Source organism: Macrobrachium nipponense, chromosome 1, assembly GCF_015104395.2.
Source record: "Macrobrachium nipponense isolate FS-2020 chromosome 1, ASM1510439v2, whole genome shotgun sequence".
Lineage (NCBI taxonomy): Eukaryota > Metazoa > Arthropoda > Malacostraca > Decapoda > Palaemonidae > Macrobrachium > Macrobrachium nipponense.
Window position 1 is genome coordinate 27,907,964 of NC_087200.1, and position 17,314 is coordinate 27,925,277.

Consider the following 17,314-nt stretch of genomic DNA (forward strand, 5'->3'; position numbering starts at 1 on the left):
CTCCAAAGACCTGAATGATCATTTGTCACCGAGTTCTTTTGGACTGTGATTAAAGCCTTTGAAAAACTCGGTAAGTGACTTATGCTCAGTGAGGACTTTAAAAGGATAGCCGTAGACTATGAACTTGAAATGTACTAGTGAGTTAACGATACTTAGCCCTTCCTTGCCTATTACTGCATATTTACTTTCAGAGGGCTTTAGTTTACGTGAATTAAAAGCTATAGGGAAGAACTGTTTATCATATTACTGAAGTATACCCCTCTTACCCCTTGGTCTGAGGCGTCTATTTGCAATAAAAAAAAAATTTCCTTATTTAAATCAGAGATTTTTATTAGGTGAGCTGCATTATTCCGCTTTTAAGATATCGAACGCCTGTTGATGTTTTTTAGACCATAATAAATCTACGCTCTTCTTCGTAAGATCTGTTAAAGGAGCTGTCATGATTGAAGAGTCACATATTTACATACGATTGTAATACCCACTACAGCGCAAAAGTGCTGTATCCTCTTTTTACGTTAATAGGTACCGGAAGTTATGAATAGCCGACACCTTACCATGGACTACTTTAAGACCTTGACTAGACACATAAAACCTAGATAAACATGTCGGTTTTTAAAAAACTCACATTTTAGATATTTTACTCTGAGATTATTTGTCTTTGACTCTGTAGCACTAGCTCTAGTTTATGTGAATGTACTTCTAAGGTATTTAGAAAAGATTATAAGACCAACCAATAGGCATGTAGGGTATCCCCTAAAAGTCTCCAAACATATATTGTAATTGGGGCGCAAAGGTAAGCCGAGGCATACGTAAAAATTGATAATGTCCCCTGAGTGTGCTGAAAACGGTGTATGAGGTACAATCACTTAGGTAATGGTATCTGGTAAAAGCTTTTAAGTAAGTCCAAGCTGGTGAAAAATTTATTCTAACCTAACAGAGATAAGATGTCGTCGGTACATGGCACTGGAAACTATCGGGAGTCGTTTCCTTGTTTAAGCGACAGAAATCTACGCAGATACGCCAAGTCCGATCTTTTATGGTATGACGTTTGAGGGAAAAATTATATGGGCTTATTTGATTTCCTAATGACTCCTATTACTAACATTTTTCAACTTCGTTATTTATCTCTATTTTGAAATTTCATTGAGAGTCTATACGAAGGTACGTATATAGCTTTATGTTTGTCCTTAGACCGTATTTTGTGTTAAATTACATCCGTTTTCCCCCAGAGATCACTCGCTGGTGAAGAAACTTCCTGGTATTCAGATAAAATATAAAAATTCTGCTCAATCACCTCTGCTTGAATGACTTTACGGATATTACTTTAGATAGAGCATAAGAGATTCCTCTACGACTGATTGGGCGTGATTACAAACTAGCAACAATAAAAAATGCGATATTTATAACTTCCGTATCCACGATATGTATACGTTTGTGGATCACTAGATTTAACTTGTTGCTGCTAGTCAACCGTGTCTAGGGCTTTGTTCGCGAAATCGTTATATTTCAGAGTGTCGGGAAGGATTAAATTTCATTTCCCAGCAAAGTCCTTTTTACATGCACTAAGACATTCGAGGGTGCATGCTTCTCGAGATTTTGCGTGCAAACTGCGACTGCGGTTGTGGGAGAATTCAGTTGGGTCATTTGAACAATGTTACGATTTGTGAGACAAATGTATAGTTCCTCTATATAAGTTATTATTTGATTAACTGTCTCTTTTTTGTTCAAACGGATTTTAATATGTTTGAAGGTTTATAGGATTTTCCTTTGATAAACACGCCTTATTTGCAGGAGGATAGATACAGATCAATGTTTTTTTTATAACTATAGAGGTATCTGTAAGCGCTCACTTATCTGGATTTCTCATTAGGGAAGGTTCGAACAACAGACGGTGAGTCCGTAAATACAGTATATTACGTGTCTAAAGGAAATAATCAAACAAGATATTCTAATTTTTACGGCGCGTAAGTCGGGCTTAATCACCACTACTTATAATAACTTATGTATTAAAAAAACGAGAACCTGCTCTGATTACTTGATACAGTCGTGTGATTCATAGGAAAAATCCTTTTTAATTCAAAAAGATATTGGCATATATGATCCCAACATCGCTTTTCCCCACTCTGCTAGAGTCACTTATTGTGTGGAATTTGCTTTGCTTTGAAAACTCGGCAGATTTAACTAACCTTGACCGCTTGACTGGATGACACAATACCCAAGTGCTTAAGCACGATTTGTTTGGTTTCTGAAGGCTACTGTTTACCTATTTCTTTTTGTAATAATTAGGATCCTTCTCTTTATTACCATCGACAACGTATTGTATGTTTTTAGCATTCTGTTGTTGGTTACGTGTAAAGCAACGAACGTATGAATAACGCAACTATTAGGAGTTGATCGATTACTATTAAGACAAGTTATCTCTACTGTATTCAATATTAACTGTTTGTACTTGCTGTTGTTTACTTCATTTCTTTGCTAAATTTGAAATAGTGAGATTCCTGGTCAGCGCATTTAGCCTAATGAAAGTTTTTTATAGACATGTTATTCCTTGCAATCCAGCCGATTTTTTAAAAGTTAAGTTGAGTCATTGAGGGTTGTTGATTTTTTTATATAACTTAAAAACTCAAGGCTAAAAACTGCGATCGGGACTTTGCAAAATATGTTCATTTTGAAAATGGAAAATGTTTCTACAAAAGGCTGAAAACATGTTTTTAGTTTACCAAAACTACACAACTTATCTTCAGCCAAGTGTGTAGTTTTTGGTAAACTAAACATGTCAGCCTTTTGTAGAAACATTTTCATTTTAAATGACATATTTTGATGTAATGTTTTTGTCCCTTCGTTTTGATATAATATTTGTTTCCTGTTTACAGTATTTACCTTCTTTTATACAGTAATCTCCCTTTTTTGCTGGTATTTTTACAACTTTCCCTAAAGATCTGTATATTCACTGTAATGATATGTAATATTAATGATAATGATATTAAAAACAATTGACTAAGTTGCATTAAACATTCAATTTGCTTTCATCAAATGGCAGGACACACAAGTTTCCAGCATACTCTAAGGAAATTATACTAATGCCTCATATTGTTTTGATTGTTATATTAACATATTTAGGGTGTTATTTTGAAAGTCATATGGTTGTCATCCTCTCATAAATATGAGTGAAGATATCATCTCTTTGGGTATTTGATTTTGAAATTTTACGCAACGTCACAGTTTCTCCAAGTTTCGAATCCTTGAATTGGGGTTAGGGTCCCTGGATATAATTAATCCCCACAGGATAAAATTTATGCTCAACGTAAAGTGAATTATATAACAACAACGGGTTACTTGAGGCTCAGTGATGATAAGCAATAAAATTCTACTAGTAAAGCGTACAAGCAATCATAAATATATATATATATATATAATATATATATATATATATATAATATATATATATACACCTATATAATATACATACATACATACATACATACACACATACATTATACATATATATATATATATATATATATATATATATATATATATATATATATATATATATATATATATATATATATATATATATCTGTGTGTGTGTGTGTGTGTGTGTGTGTGTGTGTTTCTGTGTGCGCACGCATAAACCATTCTATTACTGCGTCTGTCGTGAAGCTGGCCGTAATAAATTAGAATGAGATTATTCAGAACGTTCACTGTCCCAATTCTTCGAGTTGTCAGTAGCACTGATGAAATTATTCAAGCGTTAATCATGGTGGAATAATACTTGTTCATTGTCCGAGTCCAGGACCAAATGAACTCGTATTCGCTTCACCTGTTTCACCAAACATTATAATTTTAGCTTTTTTTTTTTCCGACCCATCGGCTCCGTCGTGAACAATTTTCAGTGAAGCTTTTGGGATCCCTTCATGGATGGCATCAAATAACCTGTACCTTTTGGAAATAGTCTGTATTTTATATTTTGGGCATAAACCATTACGAGTATTGCAGTCACGGACCGCACGCTTTTAATCTGTATTTCCGATAGAATTTCATTTAAAAATCAGCGTTACATTTAATTCACTTTACACAGACTATAGTTGCTCGTGCTGGTTGTTTATAAAATGAATTTACAGTCTCAATTCTTGTTTATGTTAAGAGACAAATTACGTTGAATCAGCATCGACCACGCAAGAAATTGCCTTAGTGTCTATCTCCTCTTGAATGATTGTAAATCCACTTCTTAGAAAAGAGGCATCTTAAATGTTTCACGAAAATCAGAGGAAATAAGTGAATTCCAAATTCCGTGAGTAAATGGTGTGGAGTGATCAAACCAATTGACTCCACCCGATAATTAAGTTAGTGACAATCACTGAGGCCAAGTGAATGAAAGAGAATTTTGGCCAAAGTCTGTTATTTCTTTCCTTGGTTTCTGCTTTCCTTTTCTTGACAGTCTTTTTTCGACGTTTTTAGTCATTTATCTTTTACTACTTTTTTAGTCATAATGCAACATGTTCTTAATAATTTGTCTTTTACTATTTTTGTTTATTCATTATGCATAAATTGTATTGAATAAACATGCCTTCAGATGTGGGAGTTGTTACATATTGTTTCATGAGAACGGGCTTCATAATATTTGTTGCAGTTACATTACTGTATAATGTATTTAAGTAAGAGTTATACTCGTTTACTGTGCCAATTACTAAAATAATTTTTACACTATTGTAGTAACAAACCATTCAATCGAAAACCACTTTGAAAAAGGATGATGAAAAGAAAACGAGTCATTACCATTCATACATTTATTAGGTATTCAAGGGGGGAGCAGTATGGATTTACAAAATAAAGGCTACCTTCTAGACTTCTAACAGATACAAAGACACTGTTTGACATGATATGTTGCAGTACATTCATTTTGGAAGAAAACCTTCTGTCAGAGATAAAACTCCTCTCCTTGACGCTCTCCAGCCCTTTTGGGAAGGTCGCTTAATTTCGCAATGACCTTGATTTCAAAAGAACGTTTTCTAATTGTTAAATATATATAACTTGTGTAATGAATGTGACATTTGGGAAAACTATGAGATAACATCCTATTGGATCCTGATCTTCGAAAAAATTGTTTCAAAATAAAGAAATTTAGACTGATGTCATGATCTTGATCCCCATTCATGAAAGCTATCAGGAAACGTAGTAACTTGCAAAGAATTTAGAGAAATAACGAAACACTTAACAATTTTGAATCACAAAACAAACTCGGACATATGTCCGAAAAAAATTACAAATTTCAAATTTTAATTTTCAAGAAGGTTTCCCTGTATTCATACTAAATTATAACAAAACTGAAAACATCACTGAAATTCTATGGGGAAATAATGTTATTAATAAAGCATATGACCTTTGATCTACTTCCGAAGAATCATGGCAAAATGTAATAAAGATAAATATGTCGTTCAAAATGTATATCGGACGACCTTTGGCTTCTTTAAAGAATGTTTAAAGATCAGCAACCATCTGAGACCTTCCATCGGACCACATTGTATTCTCTGCCTCATCTACTGATCATCTTTTTGATTATAAAATAGGAAATTTAATTTTCACATATTGATTCATTCTCCTTCTCACCCACTTCCATTCAATCTTAATTCTGACTTTCAAATCTAATGCAGTGGAGCCTTCAGTGAAATGAGATATGATACTTGAATTATATATATATATATATATATATATATATATATATATATATATATATATATATATATATATATATATATATATATATATATATATATATATATATATATATATATATATATATATATATACATATGTATATATATATAATATAATTCAAGTATCATATCTCATTTCACTGAAGGCTCCACTGCATTAGATTTGAAAGTGTAGCCTTCAGTGAAATGAGATATGATACTTGAATTACATATATATATATATATATATATATATATATATATATATATTATATATATATATATATATATATATATATATATATATATATATATCTTATTCCACTTGCAGCCCGTTAAATGAAATCATGATAGTACGTAATTAGCATCTATTGTGCTATCTATGATTTACAATTATTTATCAAATTATGTACTTATTTTTTATTTCATTATCAATAAAAGTGCACCAAATCTCTATATTACCTTAAATAATACACATTTATAGCGTTATATACTAATGAATGCTTATAAGGAAAATAATCGTAATAAAAGATAACCCCATCGTAGGTTTTAATTTGTATGATTCTGAGTCACTGTTAACTCCCTCATATGAAGAGGGGATTATAACCTTAGTCTTTTTGTCACATAGGAAATTGGTATTAGATAACAGATTCTAAGACAGGTTAAAATAAATAACATATTTACAAAAGACCTAAAAGACTAGTTTTGTTTCAGTGAGAAAGAAAATTTTATAAACTGTGCTTGCTATGCAGTTCATTCTATTTATGTACGTGATGCATACCAAGCAGTCCCCCTTATCTACGGTTCCGACATCCGCGGTTTCGTTTATCGGTGGTTCACGCGTTTTGAGAAGATGAAGTGGGACATTTCAGAAGTAGAGAAAGGAATTCGCAGATTTCCATCCACCCAACAAGCGCGCAATGGCTGTAACTTGGTGTAAATTGTTGGGTCATGATGTGGCTATCACTTTACAGTATATAACTCATCAGTCTCCCTATGCACCCATACCCACACATGCCCGTTTCCCCATAGATCACATCCAGTCTCCCTTTAACTGTAATGTTCCTGCTGTTCACAGTCATTGCTATGGTTTACTAATGACTTTGTCGAGAAATCCTTTATTTGTCATAATGATGACTCTAAAGCATAAGAGTAATGATGATATTGCCTCTTAACCACGGAAATCTATGAGTTCTAAATGTTTTACTACTTCCGCGTTTTCAGCAATCCGCAGAGTAGGTTACTGAACATATCTGTGGCAGACAAGGGCAGAGTGCTTAATATACGTGTATATATTATATATATAATCTGTGTGCATGTCTGAATTAAAATGTTTATGTAATGAATACTTATAAATACTTATATGGTATACATAAACTTTTTCCTTGCAAATATACTTAGACAAAATACAAGGATATTCCAGTTTTGGTGTGGTGGATATATATATATATATAATATATATATATATATATATATATATATATATATATACATATATATATATATATATATATATATATATATATATATATATATATATATATATATATATATGTGTGTGTGTGTGTGTGTGTGTGTGTGTGTATGTTTGTGTGTGTGTTATAGATTTGTGTGGTTTATATATATATATATATATATATATATATATATATATATATATATATATATATATATATATGTGTGTGTGTGTGTGTGTGTGTGTGTGTGTGTGTGTGTGTGTTATAGATTTGCTGTTTTTACCAACTAATTTAATTACATTGAATGAGGTTAGGATGTTTTTTTTTCTTGTGAGTGTTATTTGGGAGTTTTGTCAGAATATGGATCATCATAAAACAACTCTAGAAAAAGACCCTCCTAGAATATCAGGAAATAAATTACACAAAGCGAGACGGTCTCTTGACATCTGTCAGCACTTTGTCGAGCTTTTCTCTAAGTGCCCAATACTGTTGGTGAAACTGAAGCCACTCCTGCTTTTGTGCCAGCTCAGGGAGCATTTTTTACTTCAGCTTTGCCCCCAAAATTGGCTACTTGGCGCAAAGCTTTCTGGCAAGACTGTGGCGATGCAAGTCAAAAATACGATAGCCGCGTGACATTGCCTTAAGTAATGAGATATGACTCTGATTTAAAGTTGACTCTTTGACACTAAAATTAACGTAATCTGATGATATCAAAATTATATAGCAGCCATCCCACGATTTGGAAAACTTGTACATCCTGTGAAGAACGAATGGACACATCTTTTAGAAAGAACGGCAAAACGAACTGAATGATAAATATGTCAATACTGTATTATTCCATATATACAAAGTGGGCTTTGTAAACGACACATCTGGAAGAAAGAGGCCATTGAGGGTTGGTTTGAGGAGATCCTCTTTGTCGAGGTCGCCAGGTGTCGACACTTGGCTACACCTGGGTTGCCGAGGCGTCTGGCTGCGGGTGGTGGTCAGCGAGGGCTGGTGTGGCCGTCCGGGAGGAGGGGGAGTAGGTGAGGATGTGGCGTCGGCCTGAGGGACTGGTGTTCGTTCTGGGCGGCTCTCCTGCGCAGGCCTCCTCCCACTAACACCAGCAGGAGGGCCCACGTAGAAGACCACCACAGCCTGGGGCGGGCGGGGAGAAGAATATCCGATCAGTCATTTAAAATTCCATTATTAAGAAAACACTTTCTAGCTCCAAATGTCAAATTTCCACAGATTTTATGCTGGTTTAAAACATTAAGCCAGGGGTGGCCAGACTTTTGGACTCCGAGATCTACTCTATGTATTTATCTACCAATGTCACCCATTAATGAGAAGGATACCAAAAATCGTACCCTTCATCATAATCATCGTAGCCTAATACCGTTCGTAGAACTCCTTTAGAGTAATGATAGAAAGAAATTACCTGTTATCTGAATAGAAAATTATGAAATTAATTGCACTTATCTGAATAGGAAATTATGAAATTAATTGCGCTTATCTGAATAGAAAAAAAAATTATGGAATTATTGCAGTTATCTGAATAGAAAATTATGAAATTAATTCCACCGTGAAATGAAACGGGGTCACTTGAATAATTACAGGATTTTGTCTAGCTGTCAGCAGAGCTAATTTTGAAAGAAAAGGCAGTGTCAAAAGTCTTGTTTCTGAGAAAATAGTTATGTGTTCCTGTTCAGAATGTAAAAAAAATTAGTAGGAGAGTTGATGGACAACAACATTTATTTTTGCAAGATTTAACATCAAGCAGTAAAGCTTTCTGAACTGGTAGACTGTGCCCGCTATAAAAAAGCTTGATCACCAGATCCTATAAAGAGTTTTGCTTTATAATATGACATAGATCTATACAGATGAAGGGGCTGTCACATGACCACATTGTGATCACTTAGAAGAACTGAACTATAAAATAGGTAATCGACAAATATGATTTTAGAAATTGGTCAAATTTTTGTATTATTCATAATATCGTGTTATCGTATATTATACATAATTTCCTACTGTACCTTCGTTCATATTCTCTGTCTTCTATCTTACTCTCCACCCTCTCTTAACAATCGACTCATAGTGCAACTGCCAGATATTCCTCCTGTTACACCTTTCAAACCTTTCTACTCTCAATTTCCTTTTCAGCGGTGAATGACCTCATAGGTCCCAGCGCTGGCCCATTGGCCTAAATTCGCTATTCTATTATGTTCTGTTACTCATAAATTCTGACTGCCCACTTGATTTCAGTAATTTGTACTTTATCCCAATAACTGGTTATTTTTTAAGTTGTGATACCAGACAAGAAATCTATTTTGAATAATCCTTGGGCAGACGCAAGAGGATTATGGTGTTTCCCAAGTTCTAAATTAGGAACCGCCTGTATAGCAAAATCCCTTTGGAAATGATGCAAGCGAAGAAGTTATCCAGTTTAACGAGGGTCTCATTAAATGGCATTAAGTTTGCAAGATACTGAATCCTGGGAACTATTTAGGTTTATGTCATAGATTTGCAACTGAAATTAAGGCTAAATGCTGAATTATTCAGTAGGTCTAAAGATTTGCTCTTCATAGTCAAACGAAATACAAATATAGATACATATTAAGTGGCTGTCTGTGATTGCCTTTTACTATGTAAGGGCACACACACACACACCCGCATATATATATATATATTATTATATACTATATAATATATATATATATAATATATATATATATATATATATACCAGACTAATCAACACATGAACACGTGTCTCACAGAAAGAAATTTCTTACTCACACGGGAATCGAACCCCTTTCTCAAGTGAAAGGCCAGGGCAGCACTACCAGTTGACCCACACAGGTCATAATAGAGTTGGAGCCTAAGTACTACTGTACCTAAGTTTATTCTGGGCAGGCTGCCGCCGAACATACCAGCGAATTTTACCCAACTTCCCGACCCACCAGTGAGTCAGTTGGTAGGATTTCGTTCGAATTAGTTACTCCTCGAGAACTTTTTTCACAGAAATAGATTTCTGAGTCACCGGTGAGTCTGGTAAAATTCGCTGGTATGATAGGCAGCATCCTGGTCAGGGAAAACCAAAGGTATACAGAAGTACTTAGGTTCCAATGAGTAGCCCCCTGCCCTTCCTATTGAGAGACCTGGGTTCGATCCCGATGTGAGTCACAAATTTATATACTTATCCCCCATATAAATAAAGATTGTAATTAAATTTTTTTGTTTGATTTCAGATGACCTCTATTCATCAGCTGTAAAAAAAAAAAATAAAAAAAAGTTCAACAAGGCTACATGAGAGCGATTACTGAAGAAGACCTTGGTGAGTAGAAGAATGTAATTTTTCGTCTTAAAATGCGTTTAGGTGATCAATTACCATCTTTTCACAATAACATTCGAGGCAAATCGATAAACATGCAACTCTTTCAATAATTAAAAAATTTGTATGTATATTTCAAATGCAAATTGATATGGAAGAAAATATTGGTATCCTTAAATCCGAACAGTCACGTAACATCGGAAATGTTGCCATAATTGATCAAAGTAAACCGTTTGTTGCATGAAAAGATTTCTTAAGGAAGTCTTCGATTTCTGGTATTAACATCCGTAGAAAGAGCCTCGTCAAGATATTGATCAGTTACCCCCGAAATCTTGGAAAAAATCTTGAGAGAAAACGAATGTTACCCTCAAAGATTAGATTGCAATTGATGACCTCCAACACAAAAACGTTTTCCTTTCTTAGATTCGAGATCTTTGTGTGACTTGTCATCATTCGTTTTCTCAGAAGGAGTGAGCACCCTGTAACATAACTGTCTCAGCTTTCTGTTCTTCCATTTCACTTCATGTTATGTAGACCATTATTATTTTAAAATCGTGTAGTTATTCGTTGATGAATACCGGCGTTTGCGCGCGTGTGTGTGTGTGTGTGTAACGTTTTTGTGGCTGGAAAATCACTGATCCGGTAACATTATCCGCTTTATATGTTTACATTTTATGTGTACCTGAAATGCCATTTGATCCGAAAAAATAATTGCACGTGTTGGAATTTTGTATTATTTGGGGAAGCATGATTTCATTTTAGAGGACTTTGTTAAGTGGGGGCTACTGCATTCATCATGATTCGGTTGCTGGTCGGATTTCCCACAGTGCAGATAATACCTACATGTTATTTATCAGGCTTAACTGAGGCTTGCAGGTCACTCGTTCTGTTGTCACGCCAATCAGACACTGACAAAGTTTGAAATTTCATTTACGTATTTATACAACAGAACAGTGTTGTTAAGTGTTGTTACGCTGTCAGTGACCATAGTTGTGACAACATAGTTTATTGACATCAGTTGTAGATACGACTATCGGCTACACAAGCGGTTTTCACAGAAAGCCGTTTCCATGACAGCGTTGCTGTGGCTCTGACGTTATGCAGGAGTCATTTCGATTGAGAGTCTGCAATTCAGCTGAATTAGGGAACTTTCGCTAACTTTTAACATTATCCAGTGAAAGTTATCTTTAATCGTCACAATTTTTTCAAAAAATTTCTATGAACTTGGATCTTCAGGGTTTGTAGTGACAAGAGTATCCAAAGAAAAGAGCAAAGAATTTAAGAAGTTAAAAGGGCATTGTGGCCATTACAGTTGCATATGTATCTGGTGAAAAGAAACCAGAGAGTCTACATACTATGTAAATGTATACTTTAATCTATATATATATATATATATATATATATACTATATATATATATATATATATATATATATATATGTGTGTGTGTGTGTGTGTGTGTGTGTGTGTGTGTGTGTGTGTGTGTACTTTCAGTACGTCTCAATGGCTGACGACGTTAGTCTCAGCGGACAAATTATGTTTGTTGTTTCTCATTATCGCTTGTGATTTATTTGCCAATCGAAATTTGCCAAAGAAAAAGAGATGTGAGGTAGGCTTCATCGGTTGTTTATTTTCAAGACGGTAATGAAGGAATTCCTCAGCTTTCTGAGAAATGGATATTGGTAGTCATTCCTCCTTCATTTGCATTTGAACGAGCTGAGATTTGATATTTTGCGAAATATATAACGAGTAAGAAACACTGAAAGATTGAGAAGCGTAGTCATAAAAGGGGAGGTATAAAGGCTAAGATACGTATAAATGCTGGATGAGGTTTCCGAGATTGTTTGGTCTGGTGGAAATGCCGGGAGATGAAGGCTGGGGGAAAAAAAGGGTTTAATTCAGCAGCAAATTCGGTAACGTGGCAGTAAGCTGTGTCTTGCTATCTTCTGGGGCCACCCACTGTTAGGCTAAACAATATTAGCTGACCATACAGACGTAATATGATATATATATATATATATATATATATATATATATATATATATATATATATACATACATATATATTGTATGCATGCATAGTTTTCGTCCAAACAGTGGGTGGTTCCAGAAAAATAGTAAGACAAGACTTACAGCTTCATTGCTTCATTCTGACTTTACTGCTGAATTAGGCCCTCTTCCTCCAGCCTTCATTTTCTGTTCTCTCAAATGACTAACGACCAAACCATCCCCAGACCCCTTTTCCAGCTCTTCACCTACGTCAGCCTTCATACCCCATCTTTTAGGCTACATTTATCACATTTTCAATCCTTTGACTTACATACACATCCCAAAATATTTATCTTTGCAACGCTGAAATGCAAATGAATGAATGATGAATGTTATCGAGGATTCTTACTTACTATACACTACACAACATATTTACCTCTACAGCACAGAAATGCAAATGAATTATGAATAACAAGCAATACTTCAGATATCCACTTGTCGGAAAGTAGAGGAATTCCTTCATTTGGTATTGAAGAATGAGGATGATGAAAAATTCATTCGTTTTTTCTGACCGTTTGGTAAATTTCAATTTCCGAATAAACCAGAAACATAATAATAAATGGGGCAGTGTGGGTTGTCCCTTGAGACCAACGTAGTCAGCTATTCTCCCCCGAAAAAATAATTAAATAAACTGAAGATAGACTAATTTTTTTTTTTTTATGTGAAATACTAAGCCAGGAGTTTCATTACAAACCTCGCATATGATCCCTCCCGGTACGAAAACTTTGCGGAGGTCTTAAATGAGATATTTGAGAAACATAATGTCCTGCAGTAAGTGTGTAAACATGAATCGCTCTGGGGAATGGAGGATGAGAGCGACTGGAGGACTCGGATAAAAAAAGAAGAAGAAGAAGTAGGACTAGCACCTTTGCTTTCTTTTATTTGTTTTATTTTGTGTGTGTGTGTGTGTGAGAGAGAGAGAGAGAGAGAGAGAGAGAGAGAGAGAGAAGAATTAAGATTTGGAGCATACGTTTTCCTTTAACTTTATAGTCGAGAAGGAGATAGGGAGCGAAAATGGGAAATAATAACTAGCCACCAGATTTTTTTTTCCAAAAGAAAACCGATTCTTTCAATGACGATATGCTAAAGTAACCCCCATTAAGCCGAAAATGCCTTCCTTTTTCTCTCGCTCTTAAAAGTTATAAAATTATATATATATATATATATATATATATATATATATATATATATATATATATAGATATATATATATATATATATGTGTGTGTGTGTGTGCATATATATATATATATATATATATATATATATATATATATATATATATATGTATATATATATAAGTGTGTGGTGTGTGCGCGCGCGCTCGCATAAACCATTCTATTGTGCGTCTGTCGTGAAGCTGGCCGTAATAAATTGAATGAGATTATTCAGAACAGTTCACTCCCAACTTCTTCGAGTTGTCAGTAGCACTGATGAAATTATTCAAGCGTTAATCATGGTGGAATAATACTTGTTCATTCCGAGTCCAGGACCTAAATGAACTCGTATTTGCTTCACCTGTTTCACCAAACATTATAATTTTATTTTTGTTTTTTCCGACCCATCGGCTCCGTCGTGAACAATTTTCAGTGAAGCTTTAGAAATCCTTTCATGGATGGCATCATAAACTGTACCTTTTGGAAATAGTATGTATTTTATATTTAGGGCATAAACCATTACGAGTATTGCAAGTCACGGACCAGCACGCTTTTAATCTGTATTTCCGATAGAACTTCATTTAAAAATCAACGTTACATTTAATTCACTTTATACAGACTACAGTTGCTCGTGCTGGATTGTTTATAAAATGAAATTATATATATATATATATATATATAATATATATATATATATATATATTATATAATATATATATGTTATGTATGTATATTATATATTATTATATTAATTATCTATATATATTATATATATATATATATATATTTATATATATATATATATATACTATATATATCATATATATATTTAGTAATAATATATTATAATTTATATATTATATTATACTATATATATAAGTGAATGTCGTATATATTTTTGGCTTCATTAGAAATCCAAACTGTTTGACAAACACGGACAAAATTTTGCAAACGGCCTCTTTGCCACCCTATAAAGAATCAAAACCCTACCCGGTGACAGACATACAAACACATACGAAACAAATCAAATTTTCGTTTTTAAGTCACCTTTTCTATCAGGTTTTTGGGTTTATTATCATTTTTCACCTGACGCTCCACCTTTTTTTCTACGTGCTGTCAAAACTATGATTTCAGTAAACTGCAAACACTATAATCAGTTGAGTACATCCAAAAAATTAAACAGATGTGTTTGACTGTAATAGAATTAACACCATCACACCTTACAATTACATAAAAACAGAGACAGAACAAATGAAATTTTCGTTTTTAGTCCACCTTTTCTTCAGTAACGTTCTGGGAGTCACGAGTAGCGTGGATGGAAAGCTCCAAGTATTTCTGGAGAAGTCATTAAACTCCTCCCGCTGCAAACCCTCAGACTATGGTAGCCCGGCGAATGGGAATTTCCTCATTATTTCGTGAGTTTCTTCTTCGTTTCTACCTTCGGCATTCGGTATAGCGACTGCTTCATGACGTTATGTTCACGTATTTCGTTATAATGACGTATTTCGTTATGGAGACGGTTTAAATGAGGTCTCGAATAATCGAAATATCTATCACCTTGGACGTTCCAGCGGTTGATGTTTGGAATTAAATATCGTGCGAATTAGCAAAACACTTCACTTCATACGGAAGATAAGCTTCTTTTCACGTTGCTTGGAACTGATTATGTGAAAGATAATGAATGAAAATTCTAGATTAAAACTTTACATCAATGTAGATCATTACATTTGGGAATCTTTTCTGAAAAGCACTTGGAGGGTAAATGTATTTGATGCAAATAGGGGATTGAATTACGAGATGGCAGGTGCTGCACTTCGAGTAACTCGAAGTGGTCACAGCTTGTACAACATGTCAATTCATACCTTTTATGATGTAATCTCATGCAGTAAGGAATAGTGTCCCCATCATTTAGGAAAATAAAATTATTATATTTATTATCAATATATATTAGAATGATATATAATCATTTCTGTCTTTTATCAACGCGTACTTATTCAAAACAATAAATAACCGATTGCCTGACATTCCTTAAGGAAGAGAAAGATTGTGGTGGATTCATGATTACTTTATTGTAAGAATTGACCAAGTTTGTAAATGCCGTACGTGTAACTGTATACACAATTCAAGGTTAATGAATTTTATGTCATTGTATAAAGAAAATGAGTTGTAATTTGTTTATGTTAAAAAAACGTGCCTAAAGCAATATAAACAATATGTATAAAGATAATGAATTGTAAATTTTTCATGTTAAAAAGTTCCTAAAACCAATATAAACAATACGTATAACGAGTTAAAGTTAGCTGCATAGGAAAGTGTTATGCAACTTTTTTTCTTAATATGACGAGGGGATGGAAAGCTAACTCTTGCAGCAATTCAGTTAATAATTTGAAAAAATTAAAAAGGCGTAACATAGAATAGACTAAAGATTTCTTAGTGAAAACAAGACATCTATTCTCATATAATGTTAATGAATGAGTTTAAATTAGAACTGAGGTATACGTTCATTTTTTTATATAAATTGGACAGTGAAGTTTACTTTCACCATAGTAACACATATCATTAAAAGAACTCAATGGCCTAGGCCTCTATCAAATTGTCTGTATCACATGGAAATATTGTTTTAGATTGTAAGTGTATGATTTGGACTTATAACGGCATACAAATAGCGTTGAAGGGTCTAACACTGAAATGTATAACGCCTGTACATAATCACATTCTGACCAGTGTCTCAGATGCTTCCCAGATGAAATACGTGAAATAAGGCGGCAAACTGTCACGAAATTGGCGCTAACTTGTCCACACCTGCAGTGACCTATCAGTTAGTCAATAGTGGATGGGTGTGTTAGGAGAGAATGAGAAAGGGAGTGAGAGGAGAAGAGGAGAGAGAGAAGGAGTGTTAGGTAGGAGAATGAGGGAGAGAGCGAGAAAGATAGTTTACCGCATGTCATTCCGAGCTTTTCCGGGCAATGCCGGGTTGGTCAGCTGTATATATATATATATATATATATATATATATATATATATATATATATATACTATATATATATATATATTATATATTCTTCTATGTCCCTCTTATACACAATGCGAGTAAGTATAATAAAAATAACAAGCAATCAGAGATCTGAAGCCTCCACCAAACTTGTTAGCAAAGGTTCTCTAATATTTCTCGCTGTTTACGCCGTTCGCAGACACGCCAACGTAATTGGCACCGTTGTCCAAATACGCTGCGTTATTTGCGCATGCTGTTACAAACAGCAATATTTTTTTTTTATTTGATATCAGTCAACGAAGCGTCAAAAAGAATCCTTAATCCAAATCGGGACTATAGGACAACAGTCCTTAATTGTTTCAACAGCCCACGAACGAAACAAACATAAAACATAGCCATCTTCGAGATGGTATTATTAATAGTAAGTAATAATAATAAAGGATACGATCCATCATTGCAAATATCTGAAAATTTATGTCTAAACTTGTACTTAGGCACGAAAAACATTCAATTCCTGAACCACAAAAGCCTTCCAGTCCCCTACCCCTATTCCCCAGCCTCGCAACCCCACTCCCTCCCCTCTAACATTTTCATCATGAAATCCCCTAGAATCCTCAACAGCCACCCCCTCCTCCTCCTCCTCCTCCTC

At 34.1% G+C, this 17,314-nt stretch overlaps 1 protein-coding gene across 2 annotated transcripts in view; it reads right to left on the bottom strand.

The window, feature by feature from the left end:
- LOC135219179 (uncharacterized) overlaps positions 1-17,314 on the bottom strand; it is an 84,503-nt gene that overhangs the window by 8,426 nt on the left and 58,763 nt on the right. The window contains exon 4 of one of the 2 annotated variants that reach the window (XM_064255717.1): positions 7,625-8,293. The exons of the other annotated variant lie outside the window; for it this stretch is intronic. Within the exon in view, the coding sequence (XP_064111787.1) occupies positions 7,937-8,293 (357 nt within the window). The 3' untranslated portion in view covers positions 7,625-7,936. Of the gene's footprint in view, positions 1-7,624; positions 8,294-17,314 lie in introns of those variants that run through there. 2 annotated transcript variants of the gene reach the window in all.